The sequence below is a fragment of the Stegastes partitus genome, unplaced genomic scaffold (genome assembly GCF_000690725.1).
Source record: "Stegastes partitus isolate 25-593 unplaced genomic scaffold, Stegastes_partitus-1.0.2 Scaffold495, whole genome shotgun sequence".
Taxonomy (NCBI): Eukaryota; Metazoa; Chordata; class Actinopteri; family Pomacentridae; genus Stegastes; species Stegastes partitus.
The window spans coordinates 305,158-330,850 of NW_007578226.1; the positions used below are offsets into that span (position 1 = coordinate 305,158).

The window sequence follows — 25,693 nt, forward strand, 5'->3', positions numbered from 1 at the left end:
AGTAAACTGTGCTGTGTTTGTATTCACGTTCCAGCGTCACACTCTGACTGTGCAACACAAATGTTCTCTTAGATTAAAAAATAAATAAATAAAACAAAGGCATTAACGTCCATTAAAGTGCTGCATTTACATGAACTGCAGCATTACTGTCAGGTAACGCTCAGAGAACTTTGTAGCAGGACCTGATTCCTTCACATCGTGTGTTTAAAACCGTCTCAACAACAGAGCAGTTTGAATTGTTCGCTCGAGGCCACGAGGAGCTGGATTTGCACCAATCCAGTTGATTTGAATGGTTGAAGAAGCTTTGAAGGACCAGTTAAAGTCACATGATGCAGTTTCCCACCTTCCAAAAAGTGATTTCAGCTCCTACAATGTGACTGAAATATAATTAATGCACCATAATGACCTGATTTCATTCATGAGGGTTTTACTTCAAAGACTATTGCTCATAGGATGACTTTATCTTCTGTATAAAACCCATTCCTAAATCTTGGTAATTAGGTTTTCAAATATAAACAAGAATATTAGACATAAAAAACGTATACAGGGAACGTTCTAAGAAAGTTTTACAAAGTTTGAAGTAGAAGTTTGTTCCCAAAATGTTCTTACAGAGGGAGTTGTCCAAAGACATTCTAGAAATGTTCAAAACATTTTCCGAACGTCATTGCGTTGTTATCGTGTAACACTGCAGGAGCGTTTTGTCGAGTAGAGTCTATAATATTCTGTTTTGCAAAATCATCACACCGTTAAAAAGAAATCCTAAAAACATTTCTTTACGTTTTCTTTATTTGATTTCATGCTGCAAAAGCGAATCAAACCGAAAACTTCCGAACACTGTATCTCACTTTTTTATTTATTTTGCTCTGACAAGAATTTAAATGGTGCAATTGTTGGAAGAAAAGCAGAAGATTTAAGGGTTTCCGTGTGTTTTCCTCCATGCAGGTCGAACAGCAGTGATAGAAACACAGCCGACTGTGGTGGCAGCAGCTGGAGGAGAGGCTCAGTTAAACTGTCAGCTCCTGCAATCTAAAGAAGTCCTTCAAGTCACCTGGCAGAAGGTGCTACGCGATGGAGAGAAGAATCTCGGCACCTACAACAAGTACTCTGGCCAAACGGTCAATCCAGAATTTGCGGATAAGATGGAGTTTAGATACACTGGACTGCAGAACTGCTCCATAGTTGTCCGGAACATGACGGAGCAGGACGAAGGCTGCTATCGCTGCTTGTTTAACACCTACCCTGAAGGAGCTCTGACAGCCACGACCTGCCTCCAGGTCTACGGTAAGAACGCAGGGTTTGGAATAACAGGAAGAAAACTACCAGGTGCTGGACTAAACAGGAGATGTCATGAAAAATCTGCACACTCTTTAGTTTAATGACAGTAGCATCATATTGTTTATGTACATGTGTCAGAATGGAAGATTTGATCGTATGATGGTTTTGACTCTTGAAACAGAGCAGATTGATTGAGTGGACTTGAACAAAAGCTAAAATAAAATCGCTAAATCAAAGAAAAAAACTGAAAGATGGTGAGAGAAAAACAAAATAATGAGCAGTTTGAATCCAGAGTGTCAAACTCCATCAGTCCTGTGTTGCTTGATTCAGAGCTGCAAGAGGTTTAGAACGTTAAAGGTCTCATATGGTAAAATTAGATTTTTTAATTTTGTGGGTTTTTTTGTTTTAACACCTGTTTTGATATTAAGATGTTTACTTCTGCTGTTCCTTTACTCAATCATCTGTTCTCTGTGTTCACATGTGCGACACCAATTCACATATATGACAAAGAGCATCAGAATCTGGTGTGTTTGTCACAACATCTCCATGAAATGTGTTTTCTCTGCAGAGCTGCATGAACCCGTCCTCCGTGTCGGAGAATCAGACTCTTCTGCAGAGTCACTTGTGTCGTGTTCAGCCACAGGTCGACCTGCTCCCACTGTAACACTGAACGTTACACAGCAACACCTCCACTTCTCACACCACAACACCGTCAGTGTCAACAACAACAACGGTACAGTCACCGTCACCACGACGGCTGTGCTGTCAGGTTTCCATGGCAACGGCACACAGGTTAGCTGTGCAGCCCGACTGCTGTCTGGTCCTCAGATGGAGACGGTTCTGATGATTCCTGAGGTCAAACTGACTGAAGGTGAGAAACACTTTAAAATCTCACATCTATAGACTCATGATTATGTTTTGATCCTCATGTTTGGTTCCTTTTTCTAGATTCTTACGAGAAACTGGAATCCGATAAGAGTGAATCCGGTTAGTCTGTTTTCCAGTTTGATTTGTGATTCCAGCTTTACGAACTTTGTGTCACACTTTTCTTCTTTTTCTTCCAGATCCCACCTGGATCATTGTGTTAGTTGTAATGATGGTAGCTTGTGGAGCTGTTGTTGTGATCATCAGTGCTGTGATCAAACGAAGGAGCCTGAATCGGTCAGTTTCAGCTTAGTATGTGCCCTCTTGCCCTCTTGCAGTTAATATGGTGATAATTTGCACACATCAACACAAACCCATAAATCCAAGACTAACAAATTTTGTGTTGACTTTTCTTCAATTCTTCTGTCATTCAGGGACCCTGAGAAGATCAAGACACCACAGAAATCAGGACAAGACATTCAGGGGTGAGAACATTTCACCAGTGTTCAGTCTTTTTTGTGTTTCTATTTGAGTTTTAATTTCCCTACATATCATCTCATCAGACTAATAATCAGACTAAGCTGCAGTTTTAATAAATGTACATCTCAGAACTTTAATCTGTCTCCTCCATAGCTGATGGGATTTATTCATGAAGTCATTACTGTGCACTCCACAGTCATCGTGTTTTGCCACAGACTGCTTTAGTCGAATTAACTCATTTCTTGTCTTTATTTGAAGGATCACAACACCTTTAATCAGACAAGAGAATGAGCAGCTCAGGCAGCGGACATCAACATCAACCAAGAAAAGTCCACCAATCAAACACCAGAAACATTCACCTTCAACAGCAAAAAGACTGTTTGAAGACTCTGAAACTTGTTGAACAAATTTGCGTCACAGTCAAATACGTGGGCAATTGTAAATGCATTTTTCAACAAAACAGAGAACAAGTCTTTCCCAGTTGTTGGACGAGGATTAGAGACCTTCAGCTGAACTGATCCATAAGCACAGTTTGTTTTATATTTGCATTTTTATACAAGAAGATTTTTTAAAACCATTTTCCTACAATCTGTTGTGTGTTTATGTGTTTTATAAATGTTGTTGTTTTTTCACTGATTTTGTTTTTTGTACCTTTGTGTAACTTCTTGTTACTTTACATGTAACACTAATGTCACTGATTCATGATTTTTATTTCTTGCACCAATCTGTTTACAAAAATAAAATGCATATATCTGTGCAATGTTTTCATATAAAGTGATTATTAGGAGAAAAAAATTAATAAATTAGAGGACACAGAATCTAATATGTACTTACTTATGTACTTATAAATAAAAACACTATTTATATTCATGTTCAAATCTTCTGACGATGCTGCAGCTGTGAATTTGACCAAAACGTTCCTCTGCTTCCGCCTTGGACAGCTTGCGTGATGGCGTAAGTGCGTGTGCCTGTCAAAGCCCTCACTCACCTGTTCGGAGGTAACAGCGCCGACTGCTGCCAATATTAGTTTATTAAAGTTATTTGTGATTTAGAGGCGGCCAAACTGCTGCAAGTAGCTCGAAATAATGTCCGACTAGTTCTGTGTGAGTCCTGCAGAGAGTTGAGTTTGGCACGTTGATTTTTTTTTTGTAACTTCTTTGAGATAAAAAGCAGGTTGCAAGGTGGCGCAGTCGTTAGCACTGTTGCCTCACAGCTAGAAGGTCGCGTCCTGGTGAGGACACCCGGGATCTTTCTGCGTGGAGTCTCCATGTTCTCCCCGTGCAGCGTGGGTTCTCTCCGGGTTCTCCAGCTTCCTCCCACACAGTCCAAAAACATGTTGAGGTTAATTGGTGATTCTAAATTGTCCGTAGGTGTGAATGTGAGTGTGCTTGGTTGTCTGTCTCTAAGTGTAGCCCTGTGATAGACTGGTGACCTGTCCAGTGTGTCCCCCCGGATAGGTTCCAGCCCCCCAAGACCCTAGTGAAGATTAAGTGGTGTATAGATAATGGATGGATGGATGATTATGATATCTTGACTTGAATTAAAGTGTAGGATTCAGTTGCTCTTCCATGAAATGTTTTGCTGACAGAAACTAATATTGCTGCTGCTACACTGTCTGCAGATAACAACAACAGTTAACCGAGCAAAGTCCATTTTCACTGTGCAGTGACTAAAGGGCAAACCCCAGAGTCTTGTGTACATTTTTAAAATTTATATTTAATACTGGGACTTAGTTTTTACATCGTTGTCTTTATATTGACACCCACAGAGGTCGTGGTCTGTTTGTGTTGATCAGTTACAGCCCAACGTCAGTCACTTTTATTTGTCCGTTCAGGTCCACCAGCTGTGGAGAAGAACAAGAAAATCAAGCAACAGCAGATGTTAATGTATTTTTTTCTCACTATTATTCCATCATATATGTGTTTAACACTTGTGTTTTAAACCAATTAACTTCGGCACAGATGAGGCCTTTGCAACCAGCCTTTTTGTTGGTTGAGCTTTCTTAAATGAGATTTTGCATATAATTGTTTATCACCTGTTTACAGCTGTAGGTGATTATCTATATGTATTTAATTTTCTTCATCTAGATCTCTACAAGTCTAAATAGTACATATGCCACGCTTGGAATAAAAAAACTATATCAGTAAAGTTTTGGAAATGGTTGTTACGTGCAGAGTTGTATCCTGCAGGTGGGAATTAGAAGATTAGCTGCCACCTGTGAGCTCCTGAAGAGCAGATGATTGACTCACACTCTGACCAGTTAACCAATCAGGACACAGGAAACCCCTTCTAAAGCCCTCTAGCGCCTTTGGTCTCCCTTTTGCTTTGCTGCCATTTGAATGCTGTTGTCAGCTTGGAAGGTTTGTGGTGGGAAGGTGAGGTAAGACTGGACACCGTGTACACTTAGTTTACTTTTGTTCCTGGTTATGGGTTGGTGCCACGACTGTAAGTTTTGTTTTTCCATCATTAGTAGATAAGATAGCCAGGCCTTTTGTTTTTCCCCTTTTCTTCAACCTTCATTTTGTTGTTCATTCATTGATTCAAAAAACTTGTAAATAAATGCTGTTTTTTTTCACTACCATCCATCCTGCCTGTCAGTTCTTCCCTCCTTGATGGTCAGTGTTACGTTTCTGTTTGTGTCTTGTAAGCAGGGACGTAATTATGATATTTTACTTGTTTCTGTTTAAGGTATAGCAAGATTTAGCACATTTGGAACAACAATTCAAAGGGCTTCACATAAAATACAAGAAGGATGAAGAACAAGTGTAAAAGGAACAATATAAAAATGACATTTCAGCACAATTAAGAGTTAAATAGAGAATAAACAAGACAAAAAAGATTTGGTTCCATGAGAGAATCAGAAAAGTTGTCAGCCTTGATTTTAAAAGAAATTAAAGTTTTCTGACCTTTCCAACTAATTCAGTGCTTTATAAACCAACAGCAACATTATAAAATCAATTACTTAGCAGACAGACAGATCTTGAATTCGATGAAAAAACTATTATCTAGTGATATGATCCACTTTCCTGGTTTCAGTCTGAGCTATCAGACTTTTCCTTTTGTGATTTACTCAAAACAAAACCTGAATCTCAAGCTGCAGATTTTCAGCAGCAGTTGCGCCCTTTGGCTGCTGGAGGTCTCTGTTTCCCTGCAGAAGAACCGAGGCGGTGGCGCAAAGATCAGGGCAGCGGGAACTCCTCAGCTCGCAGTTTTAATGTATGAAGCGTGGACTATGCTGCTCCAGTTGCTCATTACCTGGCGTGCGGGAAGCATCTCGGATCCTGGGAGTCAGCTTTGTGGACTTACATCTGTCAGCGGGTGAGTCTGATGTCTCTTTATCCTGTTGGAGTCCAAAGCAAACGTATGTTGGAATACTTGGAGTAGATTTGACAGTTTTCCAGCTACTTCTTTGTACATTTATCCAGTGATGTAAACCCAAATACAGTCAGTGTTTTAAACTATCCAGGGTGGAAAAATCAATCTGTAGCTACAAATAGAAGTTGTTGTGCTCCTTCTTATTGACTTAGTTTAATTTATGTGAGCTTCATCTTTGGCAAATAAAAAAAAATAACTAAAGTGCTGGTTCTGCTTCTTCACCTTTTATGTTTTTAGTATATTATTGATTTTCAGATATTTAAAGGAAAGGTTTAATTGGTTTAGTTGTGTGATAGAAATCTTACTTTTCGCCTGTTTTAAATGTGGAACTAATTAGCAGGTTCATGATTTTTTTTTTCTTTTCTGTTAAATAAATCACACATCACCCAACATCTGTCCCCTGAGGCTGAACCAGCTGTGTTTAAAAACGCTCGCCACACATCTGGACGTAGGGCAGCAACTTGTAGGTTTTTAGCAGCCTGGCTTCACTCCCTCTCCGGTTACTACGTCTTCCAGTAATGGTATTTAGATTTGCAAAATGTCAGAAGAAATTCCTCTGAAATGCAGCTCAGCTTTCATGAGCCACAACCTGCTCCAGTTGATTGATCTGTCGGATCACATCTGGCCGTCACAGCCCAGTCAGACGTTAGGTGACTTTTTTGTAGTGGGAAAAGTGGTTTAACTGTTGCCCAACAGGAGCAGATTCTGTGTTTGGAACCAGATGCTTGGCACTGTAAAAGAGGCAAATAACGCCCATAAAGCTCTGAGGTCTGGACCTGGTCTGTCTTGTGGTTTAGGCGGGTTTTTCTTTCCCACTAAGTCCACTAAGAGAGTCTGATCAAAGGCCGGTTAATGCCTGACCCCTGCTGCTTCCACCCTCCAGGATGCAGAGAGCGGATCTGACCTGTGAAGCAGATTGACTTTGGCATCTTTCTCCTAACGCACCCTCTACTTTACTCACGTTGTGATCACATGAATGACTAACGTCTTCACACTCGTCTTGCATCATCACCGCTGCAATTTCTTTGAGGCTGGGTTTGGATTTTGAAACCTCGGGGTTGGATGCTGTCTAGACATTAAAGTGGAAGCTTGTTTTTTGGCTGTCCGGTAATTATGGACTTCCAGGAGCGTGCTGGGGATTAACATGTAAAAGCTCCAGGTGATGTTTCTCCGATCTGCTGTTGTCGATGCTCACACATTGCCTCGGCAACGACTTTTAAAGGGAGCCGTCATTTGGTGCTGAGGCGATGCTGTCACTGCTAATGTCATCCTCTGGCTTCACCCACAGCAGACGGCGAGCCAGTAAGATGCAGCTACGACTGTGCTGACGGGCAGCGACTCAACAAGTCAGAACACTGGACAGCTGACGGGGTACGTGCGAGGAGAAGCCGCCTGGTTCGTGTTGAGGTTTACCGGTCGGATGTAGGTTGTGGCTGAAGCTGTTTGATGCTGTTTGTGTCTGCAGCTGCAGCCTGGATGTGATACTGGGTCAGTCGGTAACCCTGCTTCGGTGTGCGATGTGTGGACCTGCCCTCCCCCTGTGTGTGCTGCTCTGGATCGTGGGAACAACCATCTCTGCGACACAAGGTACCCAGATGGTGCTTCTTTGGTTGCTAGTCTGTGATTGCAGATATAAGCAGGTATCTGGCAACCGAGTATTAAAAACTGTGGAGTTTAAGGCCAAAGGTTAAGTTTCTTTGGTACTGAAAGTTGGAAAGTAGACACACATTAACTTATGAGCTCTGACAAAACCTGCAGCTTCTTGTTCTTTATAGTCGACTACATTTATCTGACAGCTAACCTATGGGGTTTGCAATCCCTGACTTAGTGCAATGTTTTCTATAAACTTTCCTAAATTTATCAGGTTGAGATAAAATTTTTGTAAAAGCAGGAAAGATTACAGCACAAATGTGTATCAGAAGTGTTTTTTCTTCTTATCTTCTCATCTTAACTGAGTGTATTGTAGTAAAATGCGGCTAATACAGTGAAGAGCCAGAGTTTTTCATTCCAATCCTTTACGTAGTGCGATCAGAAAGTTCCAAGACTGTATCCAGTGCATGCCACATGTGTGCAACATGTGCAAGCAGTAACAGTCACGAGTCAGTGGACCGAGCGTCATGGTGCCACCAGCTTTAGAACTTGTCCCATGTTTTGGGGTCTACCGTCGAGGATCATCACTGGTGACGGGAGGTTGGTCTGCAGCTACCGTCAACAGAACAAACAGCAGTTTTTGCAATCGGAGAGCCAAACTGCTTCAGAACCTGGACGAGGTGCATCAAGTCGCGACTTGTTGTTTTCACCCTCCACCAGGAATTCGTCCCTCAGGGTCGAACTGTCAAGGCAGAGTTCTGCTCTGATGACCTGAGGGAGAACATTCAGCAAACAGCCTGAACTGTAGCGTGATGCCATGTGGGTGCACTGCAAGATTACACCTTGATTTCACGCTGTATTTTTTTGGCCACACCAACACAATCCTTTGGCTTCCTGTGATTTCTTCCTCTTCTCTCAAATGAAGTTGAAGGAGTCGTCATTTGGACACAGTTTAGGAGATTCTAGATTTAGATAACTTGACATCCAGGGACAGTTACCAGCATTGCAAAAGCACTTTGAACGTTGCATCGCTGCACAAGGACGCTACTTCCACTGGGATGATATAAATCGGAATCAGGTTTTGATTTGTGAAGGCGCCGTCTCTGAACTTTGTGATCGCACCTCATAAGTGGTATACTGACTCAACGGATCTCTTCTTCTTGCTCTACTTCTTAAGACTTTATGTATGACCTCTAAATATCGAGATGTTTAACCGAGAAAGTCTTCGCTGACTGAATGTAGCTGTCCTGTTTGTTGTGTTCAGGTCAGGTTGTAGCTCCTGCCAGTCTGACTGCAGAGGCAGGTCTTCCGCTCACGCTCAGCTGCAACATCACCACAGCAGCAGGCGACTCCGTCCGGCAGGTGCGCTGGCTCAAAAAGCAGTCCAAGGTCCTGCTGGCGTACCAGCCGAGCGAGCCGGTCGTCATCAGCCACCGAGAGCCCAACGTGCAGCTCACCGCCTCCCACAACGACGCCAGCTACATCACCATCAACAAGCTGCGCCCTGACGACGGAGGCTGCTACCGCTGCATCTTTGACGTTTACCCGAGAGGGCCGCAAGAAGCCTCGACATGCATCAGTGTCACCGGTAAGTGTTTAAGGAGTGTTTCCAGTTAAGTTGTGTTCATTCTGTCTGTATCTTCCTGCAACTTGCTCCTCTGTATACTGTTTTTTTGTTGTTGTTGTTTTTAGTCATGCTGCATTTATTTTTTCTAAAGTGTGCTTTATTTTCCTCTCAATCTCTAACAGTTTCCATACTTGTCTTCTATCTGCTCTGTTTAAACACAGCCTGCAGTTCATCCAAAGAGGCCCAGAAATGAAATTAGTGATTTTATTGAAACACCAGATTTTTAAGCTTTGATTTAGTTTAACCACATGTCAGACTTGAGTAGCTCAAAGACATTAGAGAGATTAAAATAAGACCATTCTGTTCTTACAGTTTTAGTCATGTGCTGATAAATGGTGTAATTGGGGGAGTTTTTGAGGATGTACAGGGTTAATAGTTCCCTGCTTCTGTTTTCATAAATAACAAGTTGGCATTTCTTAGTGCTGCAGCTCCACCTGACATTTAAACTTTTGTACCCTGTGTTTGTTTCTAAAAGTCACATTCAGTTGTCTTTGCACATTGTCCAAATTAGAGTCACGCAGAGTGTTTGTTTTACCTACGACTGCAGAAGGACTTAAAACAGGAAGTAGCAGAGCTCCAGATCAGCAGGACAGAAAGCCCACCCACCCTGTCAGCTTCAGTGCTTCCTGTGGTTACTGTAAAATGTGCACACACATTTTTTTTTTTATCAGTGCCAGACTCCTTCTTGCTGCCCCTGAAACTGCACACAAGCAGAAAATCACCACCACCATCTCACCACACAATGGCCTTCTTTGTACCAGGTACGGTGCACCTGGAGGGCAACAAGACGGCCATAAGCGGGAAGCCGACCACCCTGTCCTGCTGGTACACCCTCCCCGAGAGGGTTCGCCAGGTGCTGTGGAGGAAGACCGCCGAGCAGGGCGACACCACCACCGTGGCCTCCTACACCAAACATGGCCCCCATGACACGAAGGAGCAGTTCAGGGGTCGGGCCAGCCTGAGCCGGACCCTCGGAGACACCCAGCTGACCATCCAGCCGGTCCGGACCGAGGACGAGGCCTGCTACACCTGTGAGTTCCACGCGTACCCAGATGGCGTCAGGAGCGCCACCGCCTGCCTCTCTGTATATGGTGAGACGTCTTTTTCTTTATGTAGTCCTTTATTTCTTATTAGAAACTCCTTGGAGGACCTGCTGTCGGCTAGAAACCTGCTAGCATTTTGGTTTTTTTTAGGCTTTTGAGGCCATTTTAAAGAGCAACTCGCAGGTTGTCGACTCCGGTGAATTAAAAAATATGTCTCCATGTGTACCACAGTAACATTTATAGAAGTTTTTGTAATAGTTGCAAGCCCGCTTCAAAAATCACAACTTTGTGATGTCACAAAAAGGGGAGCAGCCAAGTTAGATCCAGTTTAACAAGAAGAAATATGGATCCCAACAGCAGTTTGACACTGAAGAAGATCAAAATGTATCCTCATATGCATACAAAGGAACCAATAGGAGTCTGTCAGGCATTGAAGAGCCCAGCATGGATGAGGATTAGAACAAATTACAGCCATCAGTGAGACATGAATTAGTGGTGAGGTGAACTGATAGAGAGCAGGAAGGTGTCTCGTGAGGTTTTATAGCTCATCTCAGAACTGTAAAGTTTGCTGGCACATATAACACAACTAGTATTGGCACTTTATTACTACAGTATGGATACTTACCACAACAGAATGTGTGAGGATCTTTTGATTTCAGTCGTGTCCTACGTGTCTAAAATAAAGTTTCAAGATGCCATGTGACAGACCAGGAGGTGAATTTGCAAACATACAAATAGACTTGTGTTGAGGAAATTTTCTATGATCTACATAAAGTCCAGTAGTCCGAGTTGTCTTTGTCTCGTTTTATTCAAAGCTTTGAAGGTACAGGTCATACAGAATGCAAGCAGTCTGCAGGAGAGTACACATGAGTGCAGGCAGCGTAGTATTCTTATACATGTACAGGCGTGGTCTTTACTCCAATGGTAGCATAACAATCCCATGCTGGAAAACAACAGCTGGGTGTACAGGGTGTACTCATCCACAGACATTTAGAAGACTAAACACGCTGGATCAGGCATCAATAGTCTAAACACATGGGATGCACAACTTCTTCTTCCCATGTACAGCCACTAGTGTTTACCTAGATGTTATGGGGACACATTTTGGGTCTGTAACCTTTCCACTCAGCTTGAAAGAAACTTAGAGAAACTTGCTTTAACAGTCTTCATGCAGATGCAGTATTTTTCCATGACACTTGCAGTGCACACATCTGTAGTCACTGCTTCTGCCGGTGCTAGACGCTGGAACTGAGGTGGCTGTTTGCACCACAGGAACCGTGAAACATGGTGCTGACTTAGGAACTCCATTATATCTTAACCAACATAATCCTTTTGTCTAAAATGAGCCCTACTTACATTACATTACTGCTAGTGTGAGGCATCAATGTAGTTTAGCTTATCTTAACATGTCACAAAATGTTGCCTTTAGATCTGTTAAAACACATAAAACCCTGCATTATTTTTTAAAAACCATTATTTCCAAGTAATATGTGTACATTTTATTTAAAAAACATGTAATGGGTCACAAAATGAATGCTTGGTGTAGTTTTTGGAGTCACATTTAATCAAAATCAGGATTTTTACAACTGCTCTTACTACTGTTTTTATTACTGTTGTACTACAGTAGATCTGTAGATACTCCGAACACTTCTTGGATTGTTTTCAAACAGAGCTTGACATGTACTGTACAGAAGCTATACAATAACCTGAGAGGAAATGTGTGCTGCTGTGAGTTCATGTGCCCCAGATAGAGCTCAGGAAAGGGAAGCGCAGTGTATAAACAAACCACATGCAGGCCTGAGGTGAGCGGCGCTGGAGTGGGTCATTAAACTACTGTTTTGGAGACGGCGCTCCGTGTCCCCAGACAACACTTAATCTCGCCCTCTCTTTTCCCGTCAGCGTGCCAGAGAGGTGCAAAGTGAGTGTAAGCACTCTTAGACTTGTAGAAGCCGTAAGCAAACGTTCCAGGAGTGCGAGCGGCTGCTGATCTTCCTCTGAGTGTGTGTTTTTGCAGCGATAATGAGGGAGGGGTGTCGCTGCGGGGAAGGGGGGTGATTAATTTTGGGATGGAGCCCAGGGGATGACTGGTTCACTGTTTCCCCAGACACAAGGCCTCAGTGTGGGTTTAGGTGCGTGTGTGTCCTTCTTGCTCTGCTAAACAGGCTTTGCTTTTGTCCAAACTGACGGAACCAAAGATCCAGACACACACATAAACACACACCCAGTTAGTAAAAGCTGCTCTGCCTCTGTTGTCTGTCTGGCTTTTGTTTCCAGGCCGGGTCTGTCGGACTTGTGTCACCGTGTCCTCGGGGCAGAGATTGACAGGCGATGTGCTCTATCTGTCCGAGCAAATTTGTGCTTTCTGTTGCGTGTGATTGGTAGACCAAATAAAGACAGAAAAAGCAGCACATTAACCGCTAGTCCTGACTTTCCTTTCCCCAGTTTTACCCAAACCAGAGGTGACCCACGTCACCTCACCTGCGGGGCTCACCGAGGCCAACTGCACCGCCCAGTCCCGGCCCGCGGCGGAGGTCACGTGGAGCGTCGGCGGCGACAACAGAACTCTGGGGCCGCCCATTTTGTCGTCCTACGATCAGGGCGACGGCACGACGGTAGTAACGAGCACGCTGCTGTTCCAGTCAGGGATGCTCAGCGACCTGTCCGTCAAGTGCATCGTGCACCACCAGGGTCTGGAGAAACCGGTGACGCTGTCCCTCAGCACAAGTGGTGAGGAGATCTTAAGTTATGTTTCATGAGTTTTTATAAATGGTGTAAGATGAGTTAATTCTGAATACATGATTGATATACAACTGAGCACTGCTGAGCAACATCACCTGAATGATTCAAGCTATATCACCTCTCAACAGTTGCATCGTTTCTTAGTTGAAAAGTAGTGTTTCAAACAAACACCTTAAAGAATAAAACTACAGGCCTTAAGATTTGGTAAAAACACTGACAAATGGCTCAGAAAACCTGCAATTCCTAAACTAAACTGAACACCTGTGATTTCCTTTCAGCCTAATTACATGAATATGATTATAAATTATCCTTACGAGGTGTGTCAGAAAAGCTTCAGGACTTTTTGCAATCAAGCACAATCAAGCTCTGGAAACGAGACAGGCCAGTGCTCCAGACTTGGCACAGTCGTCACCAATGGAAACCAGAGTTTGTGTGACGGATCGGACAATGAGAGGGATGTTGCGTAACGTGAACCTCTGTGGATGGTGTCCAAGCAAAACCCTCTTGTTTAGCGCCATAAACTTTCCAAAAATCTGGGAAAAAATAGCCTGGTAGATTTTTGGAGCACATTCTTCAGTCAGTTGAGAATGTGTTCGGTCCAGACGGGGTTCAGTATTGTTGGCGGGAACCTGACCAGGACGACCACAGTGAAGCACGGAGGTGGAAGCATGATGATGTGGAGACACATGAGAAGTGTTGTAGGGTTGACATTCATAGATGACACCATGAATGTATGTGGATAAATCCTGGCTGACGAGATGAATCCCAGCCTGCAGAAACTTGACAGAAGAGGAGCATTATAACCATCAAGATAACTGGTTTCCTCCATGCTGAGGAGGATTGCTACCAAAAGCAAATGTAGACATATGAAATATTGACAAAATAGGATATCTTAGACATGAAAGGTGTACAAAGTTTTCTTAGTTTCTACTGTAGGGACTTTTTAAATGTTCCACAAATCATGCAGTTACTTAGAATCAGTGAAGTCGTATCAAACAGTGTTGTACTTATCCCAATATGTGCCTTAAACTATTTTTACTTTGCGTCCCAGCGTGCTGAGGTGCAGCAGAAGAGAGGCTTTTGTTTAAACATGTGTGTATCCTCTGCTATTTCCATCTCGGGTAATTATGGCTGCTTTGATGGGGTCCTGTAATGTCATTGCATACCGGGAAGGATTATTTTTGAATGAGATTATCCTCACATCACCTAACATGTTTAGTCCAGATGTCACGCATTGCGCTTTTTCAACGTAAACAGCATTTTGGAGGAAACTTGTGTTTTGTTTTTTTGTTGTGCTGCAGTGAGTCCGGCCATGGTTATCCTGCTGTCGGTGGGCGGCGTGGCAGCCGTCCTCCTCCTGTGTCTGTGTGTGTGTCTCTGCAAGTGCTTCATCTGCACTGATGGTGAGTCTCAAATCTTCAAATCCACAAAAAGCCTCACATTTAACTCTCTGTGATGACTTATATAAATATATTTAGAACTGTCAGAAAGTGCAGCGGTTGCAGCAGTGCAGTCCGCTTGTTGCTGGTTTTCCAAAGTGCATAAGAGCAAATTAGCGCATGCCATCAAAAATGAAGTACTTCTGCTATGATGGTGTCTGAAAGTGGAGTTTCCCCTTCATGGGTGCCAGTTTCAATCCCGGTAGCTCAGGAAAACGTGGGTGAGGAAAATAAATAAAAAGCAGTTTGAGCAATTCCTTCGAAGTTCAGCAGAAGACTATTCTGGGAAGCTTTAAGGGGGAACTGTGTAACTATATGGTTGAGAAACTGCTCCAGAAATGAGCGACGACATTTAAAACACAGGCCTGAACCTTTTAAAATGATCGTACATTTGCTTCTTGGCGTTTCTCTGTTGCAGGATCATGGGAGAAAAACACTGAGATAATATGCAGTGCAGTGTTTATCTTGTGGCCTGTTGCGCTGGCCAACATTTGAGTGCCTCTTGTCATTGTTGTCACTGTGATGAAGTGCTTGCATTTCTTCTGGTTGCATAAACAGAAAACATCCTGGGATTTTATGGGCCTTGGGACGCACCAAGCCGACCTCCAAGAGCTACGGCAGCTCAGCCAGCTTTTGTCTGATAAAACTTGTTTACCGTTAGGAATCCCAGTTAAAGCTGCTGTTATTGTTGTTTATTTTTAAACTGACAACAAATCACACGACTGCTTGTATATTTAAAAGCTTGGTTGTTGTGACAAATCCACAAAAATCATTACCCAACTCTACAAATCCCACCGCCTCTATTGAGCATCTTTTAGCTCCATGTGTTTTGGGTTTTATAGTCTGCAACTTCATTGTTTTGGTTCCCTCTCATCAGCCAAAAATAACTCTTAAAAACTGTAAGGTAGCACCAAACGGAAGACAAAGCTAACAACTGCTTGAAGCAGAGCATGCAGCAACTAAAGCGCAAGATTTTCCCTGAGTGGAGGAGACCAAAAATGGAGCTAAAAATGGTTTTAACAATAAAAAATCTAAGAATATGGCAGAAGACGAGGGACATGCATGTCAGGAAATGTATTGTACATTACTTAAAGTACCTGGTTGCACCACCAGATGTTTATTGAGGAAGAAGCCTGCAGTTTGTTTGCTGTGTTTAATACTGTAACGACCTTCTGTGTTGACGAGCAGAGATCATTGTAGGGGTTTAGCAACAGGCCCAGACTTCGGTCGCCATTGATGACTTACGGACAATTCTCATGTTTTCTCAGCTGGGACTGTGTTGTTATTGCCAGTTGCTGATGTTGTGGTGTCATTTTTGCTTTTAAAGTTATGGTAAAAACATCTCCATCAGCGTTTACATTCATTGATTAATCAAATATTGAATGCTAATGACTCGTGGTTAAGAAAACCAGATAAAATTTCTATTAGCCAGAAATGACTCCAAGTGGAAGACAACATTAACGACTACTTTATAAACTAAGTCAAATATTTCCCTTAGGAGTTAGTGGAGGAGACCAAAAATAGAGCAAAAACTGCACTTAAATTCAACACCAACATGACTCCAAATGAAGGATAATGTCTTTAACTCCTAGAAGTAACTCTTCACTGTAATGCTCTAGGTATCAACTTGAGTTTTGATGATGCTGCCACCACCGTGCAGCCAACTACTGGCAGCTACCATGTGTATATTTTTTGCAGCGCCGGAGCTTTTTATTCTCACCTATAGCAGAATGATAATTAGGTTCTGTCAGACCAATCTACACAGCGTTGTGTTGCTGCTAGAGAATGGTCTGGCTATCTGAGACTCAACCAAAAGGGCTCATAAAAAGTGTAAAAAGTTCGGTTTTCGCATGTTAGAAATTGAAAAATACAGTCAATGTGAGAAATTCTCGCGTTTCAACCGTTATCTCCCATTAACCGGAAAGCACACCCAAAAGGTCAACTCGCAGCTACTTTCCACACCGAGGTGTCATCGACACTCCTTTGACTCCTGTTAACACCTTTGCCCACAATCCTCCCTGGGTGTCATGGAAACAGTCTGTTGCCAGCGTTATGTGACGTGTGGACCGTTGCCCATTTCCCCCTTTCATCATGAATTTTCTGCGCCCTGACGAGAGGCAGGGAGCAACAAATGACACAAGCTTTGGCTGAATCAGATGTCCCTGCCGGCCAAAACACAAGTCGTAAAGGAAGAAAAACAAAAGTAAGAGCTGAGATGTCAAGGTCAGGACGGTCCCACGGCTGCTCTCCATTTGGCAACGGGCATTTTTGATTTAATATTGTTTTTTGCGGCACGCGAACCGACAAAAGAACCCATACACTGTAAAAAAGGATCATTTTAACTGGAGTGTTTTTTAGAATTTGCTGTTGTTTCACAGATTTTGTCTGTTTAGTTACACAACACATAATAACCAGTAAAATCACAGAAGAAGTTATTCATTTATATGCAACCTTTTTAAAAAAAATCAGGCCAATTACACTGTCTTTGCTGTATTTAAATCGGTAAAAAATAATCGAAATGTACAGGTTTTATTTGAAGAAAAACTGTACCTATAAACATGATTTAACCGTTTTACAGATTTTCCCAGTTTTTTTGGATTATAGGTACATTTAGTAAAATCACAGAAAAAAAGTACATAATGACTTTTAAAAAAGAAGCTTAAATTGCACGTTAAAGCAAAAAAATCAGTATTTGTTCTTTTACATTGTATGACCATAAAACTACAGTTTTACTATAATTAATTAGCTAATTTCAATAGATATTTGCTTTTATTTCCACTTTTTCCCTCCAGTTTTTCAACATTACAGAATTCTAGTTTTTAACGTGTTCCTTTCAGCGCCCCTGCTGCATGATTTTAAATTAATTTGACTAGATTTTTTTTTTGTTTCAAGTGTAGAAACCTAAATACATCATTCCTGCATTGACCTTTTATGTTTGACTTTCGCCGTCTTTTAAAACCTTTTAGTATAAACTTCAATCAAGCAGTGACTAGACGAGTGATTAAAGAGTTTCCTTTTTCCTCCGGCTCCTCCTTGTCTTTGTTTTCAAGCGTGATAAGAAAGTGGGCGGCACATGTTCACATTTTCCTCGGCTCCTAAAGCTGGGAGGTCACTGACACGTTGCCTTTCTCATTACCTCAAGTTCCAAGAGCAACTTTCACCCACACGCTGTTGATTCAAGTTGATTTGTGTGTTTGGTTTGGTCTCAAACGCGACGTCTTCAATGTGATTGATTGTCGGATATGTTGCTTAGATCGCAGCAGGGTCACTGCAAAAATAGATTTCTCTCAGGAAGTAAAGTTTTCTCCAGACTTAACACGTTGCTTGAAAGTTTGCCGATCCTGAGCAGAATACCAAGTGGTCGTGCCGATTGTCTTGAGTTAGCAGCCTGAAGAAAAGGCCCCTCTTTCTCCATCTAATCCCTTAGACTGAGGCAAAAGACAGACATTGGGGGGCCTGGATGAGGGAGCAGCCCGAGGTTGAAATCCTGCCCAGTTGATAACAACGTGGCCTCTCACACTCGACTGTACAGACACTCGCGTACTGTATTTCCCAGTGTTGGCGTGGAACACAGGCTTTTACTGTGATGTGATTCAGATTGCAGTTCAGGGGAAGGCAGCTGTGACGCAAAGTGTCTCGATGTCTCTGTCCTTATTTGGTGCTGCTCTTATATGTTTTGTCGTAACTGCATCACACAGCTTTATGGAGAATCTGAATAATGTAGCAAATGATGACATACAGGGCATGAACTGGCAGTGATGCATGAGCAAGAAAGTTCAGTTTAGTTCAAGGATCAGTCGCTCAGCTGAAAAGTCAACAACAAATCTTTTCAGAAGCAATGTCTGAATTAGTCTGTATAACCCACTCACCACATTGTTGAATATTACATGTCAGTTCTACCAAAAATGTAGTCCTTAAGAAAACTGTGTAAAGTGCCAGAAAAGATGAATATTCATGGCAAATATTGGCAACACCAGAGGTATATTTTAAGACAAAAGAGCTACTTAAACATTAAAAAATGCAGCTAATCTGCTTCAGTGGGACTGTGTAGGATTGAACCGACAACTTAACCTTCTGCACTTCCAGCAGCTTGTTGCTCCTCTCACATTTTTGTTCACTGTGGGCCCGTGCAGTATAAAATCCTACACCTCCATGGAAACAGCAAAACCATGACCAGAAGTAGAGAGAATCACAAAATAAGACTTTTTTTTTTTTAGTATGATTCTCCTGTCTCTTCAATGTAAACACAACCTGTAGTTTAGCCCAGTTCAGCAAAACAAAAGTCTGTAAATTTTTGTCACAAGACTTTTGATCTCAGCTGAGTCACTCAAAGCTTCTCGGTTGCACTGAGGAGTGCAGAATTTTTCGCTTTTTACCGAATGTGGTTAAAGCGCCTACTTTATTTATGGCAAATATTTAAATGCTTTTCTGATGCTGTCTAAGAGGTCACTTTTGAACTGTTGCTAGCGCAGGAGGGACTCACGTGCACCATCACGCATGGACGGAAGCTTAGATTACAGCAAACACAGAGAAAGTAGGACTCTGGTCTCTGTTGTTTGATGCTGGATTTGTGTTTAAAATCTTTCATGTTGCACCTTTAATCAAACACCAAAATGGATCATACTCACTTTTTGATTAAAATGCTGAGAGTAAAAAAATACAAATATAATTTTTTTGTGATGCACGATATTAAAATTTCTGGCCGATGCCGATATCCAATGTTAAGATTTCTGATATCACCGATAACCAATTGTACAGATGTTGATATTCTTTTTGCTCACACTGGAAAAATGAGTAACTAGGCACTGTGAAAACTATTCAAACGAAGACAAATTAGACCACATAGTCTTCTTTATTATGTATTATTTAAACGTATTTTAACATATTTAACATTCAAGTCCTGGACCATTTAAGTAAAAACATCTGTGGCGCTAATGTTAGACAATCATCGGCTAAATTTGTTCATCGGACTGATACCGATACATGGGGAAAAAACACTGATACGGTACCAATCATGCATCCCTACTGTTTTTAAAACGATGGCAGATTAATCCGATTGAGAAGATGAATGAGAACATTTGTTTTCAGTGCCTTCAGTTCAGTTTTGCACAACGTCACAGGCAAAGTGCCACAAAACTGAGGCTCTAAAACCAAAACTATCCGGAACATTGTTGCTTTCTGCGACGGTTTGTAAACACTGAATTTGCCTGAGCATTTACTTTGCCTCAAGAAAACAATCCACACTTCCTTGCTGACTTAGTGGCAAAGCTGGAAATCCTCTAAAGTGCTGCAGCAGTCTGAAAGTAAGACCCTGTGTTGACAAAGTCTGTGAGATGTTGAACTACAGAGAAACCCACTGTGGACACACTACAAAGTTGTGATGTCTGCGGCGGGAGTCGAACCACGAACCGGCCACAAATAGGCCCCCGTGGTTCCCTTCTGAATCAGAGGGCATAATTCAGCTCCTGCCTGCTCCGATCCCGGCTGGGAAGAAGGGTCAAGGCCTGAGGTTCTTCCAGGAAAGTGCCGCTGGTCTATTTGTGGCTGTGCTTCCATGATTTTTTTGGCGTGGCCTGGTGGAGATGCATGAACTCGAAGGTACGGCGTCACAGCGAACTGATGGCAGATAAGATTTTTGCTCATGAAAGCAAGAGGCACCTTTCAATCTGCGGCGCTGCAGGAAGCAACGGGCAGGAACCGCATCCGGTCTGGCACACAAACATGGCTGAAGTGGCAGCTCCTGAGAGATTAGAGGGAGGAAAAGGGAACAAATTCCCAACATGACGGAGGTGACACCTGCTGGTCACTACACTGCAAAAAGTCACTGCCTTTACCATCAAGCTTATTCTAACAGCCAGAAGCATTCATCAGCCTCTGCATGGTCGATTTTCCAGCATCTCGCACAGCTAACTCGTCACTCTCGCTCTAATTGCCTCTATTTGTCGATTCCCTTCAGTGCTATTGACTTTCCAAGTGAGCCACCTCGAAATAACTCACATTGCTGCCACATGTACACCGAGGTGTGGCAGGCACTTAATTATGGCTCTGGCATTCCTGCAATGTTTCATTATTTTGCACATGTGGTCTCTTTGGATGTGAGTGGGCGTTTCGATGTATGTATAAGACGTGTCGGTGCTTGCTGTGTTTACTTTTGCATTCCCGTGTGGGATTTATATCAAGTAAATACGACGTCTGGGCATAGAGAAACTCTTTACTTGGTGCCCCTGCAGAGACTCTTTACACACTAACTTCTAACTCATATCTTGAGTAAACGTGGGTGATTTGCGCTGTCACTTGTAGCAGCAGTGAAAGTTTGCTCTTAGTGCAGTCAAAGTGTGCTGATGCCATCCAACTGATTATCTCAGCTCGTGCAAAAGTGAAATGATTCAACAGGTATTTGATGGATCTTCATGACACCACACTTTGTCCTATTGTGACTTTTCCTGGAGCTCCATCGTCACATTTGACTATTTCATTCATACTAGCATGCTAAACAAAGATGTTAAAAATGGTAAACAAACCCGCAAATATCAGCTTGTAAGCATTGTCATGTTGACTTTTGCATTTACTGTAACTTTCAGACTACTGAGCGAACCTGAATATAAACTCCATCCGTCCATCCATCCATCCATCCGTAGGTGTCCACGTTGTAATATGAGATATTTACACAAAGATTTTTTAAAACTTTTAATTAAATATGTACCGCTAACATACACAAATACGTAAATGCTTTTTTCCAAACAGCGCCTGTAACACGGCTGGTTAGGAAAATAAAAATACAGCAGCCTACCAGGAAAAGTCATTGATCGATATCTTCATCTTCCTCCTGCGCTCTAAAACCACTTAAGTTGTCTTCTGCAGTGTCAGAATTGTCAGATTTACTTCGTCACACACTTCCTCAGTCTCTCTTTTGTTGTCGCACTCGATGTCGCATTTGTGTTCAAAGCGTGTGGAAAAAAAGTAGCGGCTTATAGTCCGGAAACTATGGTAGCATTCAAAGGTTGGTTAAAATGTAGTTTTGGATGAACGGTAACAGTCTTTGAAGGTGCAATTTGCAAGATTTTGAACACAAGAATCGCTTTAATTTAGCAGCAAACAACTATTCACTATGTGACGATATAGTTGGGTCATAGTGTCCTGAGCAGACAAGTCATACGTCCTCTGTTCAAACACGAATGCTCGTATGCTGCTCCGTCTCTATACATGGGTCTGCTCCGGGCAGATTATAAAACTCATCATGGACTAAATACAAATTAAACACAGATCTCTGTTGGTAAAGTTTTCCGTTTCGGACTAGTCGCCATTGGTAGGAAGTCGTCAGGAGACGAGCAGACTGAAGGAAGGACAGTGTGATTAATCCAACATGAGAAAGGAAACGTTGTGGAAAGTTTCTAGTGGTGTTGGGACAAAGGTGGCAGGCTGACCAACTAACTGTCTCCCCCTTCCTTCCTTTTTTTTTCTCCTGTCCAGACTGATTTGGAGTCCCGGCGTCGCCTGCTTTGATGAAGGTCCAGCGGAGCCCTGGACCTGACCTAGCTGCTCAGCACCGTGGCCTCCAGCTCAGAGGAAGGGCAGCAGAGCCGAGCCAACGCTGCCGCTTCTGCTTCCACGAGCTGAGCAAAAAAAAAAACCAACAAAGCAAACATCACTAAAACCACTTTATTTAATGCTAGATGTTACACTAACTTTAGAAGAGCTGCAGTGATTGTGGAGGAAATCCTTCAGAGAAGAATAGTGGAGTTAGATTTGTATGTCTTGTTGCACGGTGGAGGTCCTATTGTTGGGGTAAAACAATACTTTCTGCCCTGTCAAGGTTTTACTCGTGTGTGTGTGTAATCGTGAGCGTGCAATTCACTGATCAGAACACTGTGATAAGTTGTATATATTTTTTTAAATTCTAGGTTGATCTAGGCTTCAGTAGAGGTCATTTAAAGGCCCCGTATAGTATCAAGACATTCCCTTCTGCTCTTCCTCCAAACCTGAATACCCCTCCAGCTCGAGAGGCCAGTATGAGTTTTACTAAACTGCTACAAGCCAGCTGAGGCACCAACAGCTCCAATAACTCCAATTTTTAAAATCCTGCCCTCTCACTGCTGCTGCTTCCAGATGAGTCATTCAGAATGTGCCTCACAGCTTCTGCTAAAATGTTCTGCTGCTGGCTGTAGGAGTGAACACAAGAGTCTTCATGCACTCCCAGCATCGAGGGAACGCAGTGGATTGCTTTTACTGTTGACGGCAAGGTCACTGCAACGATCGGAAAATGTTTAGTGTGGCTGACATGGCCGTTAGTTCTGTCGAAACTGTAAACTGCTGTGCTGCAAAATTTGGGATATTTCAGTGTCAGATGTTTGCTTAGAGAGACGGTTAGGAGCGATGGAAAGTTGTGCACTTGTCGGTGTAGTAGTTGTGTTCTGCACTGTCAATCGCAGATGTAGGGAAGGTTTCTTCCTGAAGGGGGCGTTAACAGCAGCAGCTCATCTTTTCAGGACTTGAGCTTAAAATTCATTCTGTAATTTGCAGAAAAGGGGCACAATATGGAACCTTTAAATAAAAAAACGTAATCATTCATCAGCAGGGCATTGATTAGCTACCATTCAAATACATGCCTTTTTTATATTTTTGCAAATTTGCTTCCTTCTACAGACTTTCATGACAAAACTAGCAACAAATAAAAGCAGATTGATTGATTTAAAGTTAAAAAACCAAACATCTCGTCCTCATCAGGTCATTGTGTGGCTGCAGTTGGATCAGATTTAACTTGTAGCATCATCTGGTGACATAATCTTAAAAGTTGAGAACCACTTTTCTAACTGTGGTTTAACGTGTCTGATTGAGGAAATACGCTTTCAGGGCCTTCAGAAGTGGCTCAGAATGTCGTCCCACGTCAGCTATTCTTTGCCGCCTGATTGCTGTGGGACATGTCCACCACGAGGCTGTCACCTGAAAAACCCTCCACTTGCGGTTGTCCAATGGAGAAGACGCATGATTAAAAGAGCACTCGTTTTAAACTTGCGAGTTACGGGAACCTAAGCAGGGGCACTGAGGCTAACGTCCGTGAACCAGCCCTGTATGAGTCACCCTGAAGAAAAAAAAAAAAAAGGGTTGCGTGGGAAAGAATGAAAGGTTTGTTATTTATAGCTGCTGCACGCGGGGCGGAGAAGGGTGGTCGAGCGCTAACCTTCACGTGTTCGCGCTGCCCCGACGAGTCCTGCAGCTGTGAATCACTGTTTGCATGTATGCGACAAAGTCAAGAGGTGCTTCTTTCTGTTTGTGTGATTTTAAAGAAGCGTTGTGTGCTTGCATTGCTGTACAGTATTCTTCAGACTCACAGAGCTGAACTGTAGGGAGCCCCAGTGTTACCTTTTTATTTGGGAAAGCATTAATATAGGCCCAAACGGGCTGTGTACAGTATTATTGTTTTTTAAAAAAATCATATATTCTAATAACGATTAACCTCAACATCTTGTTTTACAGTGAAGTCAGTTATCTGTATATACAAAGAGAAGGTTTAATTGTTAATAAATGCAGTTGCTGAGGTTGAGAAACTACTCTACTGTTTCATTTTTCCTTCATTCTTCTGTGTCAGCATTGTTTGTGAGCTGCATTTACTGTTTTTAGCATCTGCAAAACAAATAGTTGGTGCAGAGGAGATAAATCAGACGTTTATCTGTTGTTGATTGTGCATCTCAATATATTTTTCCTACAAATTCGCCACCAAACTCTCCAAACCAGCTTTCGACACAGTGGCCCGTTGGTGTTTGTAGACTGTGGGTGGTACGGTTGGTTCACCAACACGTTACACAATAGGAAACTCCTTCCCTCCACAGCCCACTGCAGTGACTTTACTTTTTGTCTCCTGGGCTTTAAGAGTGGATAACTTGTCTATTTTTGAACAATGATCTATATGACTAACCAACACAAATATTTAAAGCTTCAAATGAATGCACGTCCAGGCCCACAAGTGTTGTTTCAGGTATTATTTAAGTGAGTCAGCTGTGAGTCAGAATGAGGCAAACGTGACAGGATGAAGTCTACCTTAAAGCCATAATCACCAGGGTTGGGTTCTTTTTGATGTGACTGAATAAATGCTTATAGCACCCAAAAAGTCATTATTTACTGGCCATGTAACCTCAAAATGTCATTAAATAAGCTCTTAACTTAATCAGAAATGTAATATGAAAAGAAAGAAGTGTGGTAGATGGTTTTGTTGGGCTCAGATGGACTACCAAAGTGAATGGATAGTCCTGATAGTGAAGCACGGAGTAGAGAATATATGGAGCTGCATGAGTGGAAAAGGTGTGGGGGAGATTTTTCTTTTTTTTTTTTAAATATATAGATTTCACCATAAATGCCTGTGGATATACAAATTCTGGCTGAACAGATTTGGCAGAAGATGTTTCGTCCAACTTGACAACCATCCAAAGCACAAAATCACACTAGAGTTTCTGAAGAGCTGACTTTTAAATTCCTACTGTGTGGCCTTTATATTTAATATAGTAAATCTAAACAGTTCTTACCTTTACATCACAGCAAATACCCTGCTGTCCAACCTACAAGTAATCACTGTATTGTGATACAAATTTGAGCTATCTGGCAGTTAACCGGTTTTGCACAGACGTGGACTTGCTCCTGTTGTGTACAGTACATTTGAGGGTTAAAACAATAAAACTGAAATGTGAATATCATTGCATTGTTATTAAATAATTACATGATTGGCTACTAGGGCAGGATGATGTGGCCAAAAATATTAATCATGATATAAATTAGGGATGGTAGCGCGAGGCAGATCAGTATTCGGATCTCAACATTGCTATGTGGACACCAATGTTCTGATGTTCAGGTCCAGGCCTACAGTGTCGGTCGATGCACTGCGTTTGCCCTGCTGCGCCACGCTTCTCGCTCCATGTGCATTAGACCGGATGACAACAAGGGCATTGCGCATTTCACTCAAATTATTTCAATTTCATATCATCCTCTAATAGTGTAGAAATACTTTATTAATCCCCAAGGGGACATTTTGTTGTTGCAGTATAAAGATAGAGTTACCACCACCATAAATACACAAACAATAAAACATAAGTAAAATATACAGTAAGTGTTATGCTGTCATTATACTGGTATTACCGTGCACGGTATGATTTGGCCCTCGGTGCTGCAACACTTCACCTCAATGACAGAACAGGATTCTTACGAGGAGCTTTACTAAGTTGTTTGAAATCAAAGTCACTATTTTTGACGTCTATATGCTTTTGAAAAACAAT

The 25,693-nt window shown here is 42.2% G+C and overlaps 2 protein-coding genes across 5 annotated transcripts in view; both read left to right on the plus strand.

Moving 5' to 3' along the window:
• LOC103361276 (poliovirus receptor-related protein 1-like) overlaps positions 1-3,489 on the plus strand; it is a 10,739-nt gene extending 7,250 nt beyond the window's left edge. Inside the window, exons 2-7 of one of the 3 annotated variants that reach the window (XM_008287313.1) lie at positions 943-1,281; positions 1,844-2,146; positions 2,224-2,262; positions 2,340-2,436; positions 2,574-2,624; positions 2,878-3,489. In XM_008287313.1, coding sequence (XP_008285535.1) covers positions 943-1,281; positions 1,844-2,146; positions 2,224-2,262; positions 2,340-2,436; positions 2,574-2,624; positions 2,878-3,022 — 974 coding nt within the window. In that variant the 3' untranslated portion in view covers positions 3,023-3,489. Of the gene's footprint in view, positions 1-942; positions 1,282-1,843; positions 2,147-2,223; positions 2,263-2,339; positions 2,486-2,573 lie in introns of all 3 variants that reach the window. The other 2 variants (XM_008287315.1, XM_008287314.1) reach the window with 2 other exon arrangements.
• A 2,372-nt stretch (positions 3,490-5,861) lies between these two features.
• On the plus strand, positions 5,862-23,980 carry LOC103361280 (OX-2 membrane glycoprotein-like). 2 transcript variants are annotated; one of them, XM_008287317.1, is made up of 8 exons: positions 5,862-5,937; positions 7,283-7,365; positions 7,460-7,581; positions 8,849-9,172; positions 9,973-10,302; positions 12,697-12,981; positions 14,295-14,396; positions 21,903-23,980. In XM_008287317.1, the coding sequence occupies exons 3-8, from the start codon at positions 7,512-7,514 to the stop codon at positions 21,905-21,907; spliced, it is 1,116 nt and encodes a 371-aa protein (XP_008285539.1). In that variant the 5' UTR covers positions 5,862-5,937; positions 7,283-7,365; positions 7,460-7,511; the 3' UTR covers positions 21,908-23,980. The 2 variants fall into 2 exon arrangements, with proteins under 2 accessions (XP_008285539.1, XP_008285540.1); XM_008287318.1 differs by having other exon boundaries at positions 5,896-5,937; positions 7,286-7,365.
• The last annotated feature ends 1,713 nt before the right edge of the window (positions 23,981-25,693 follow it).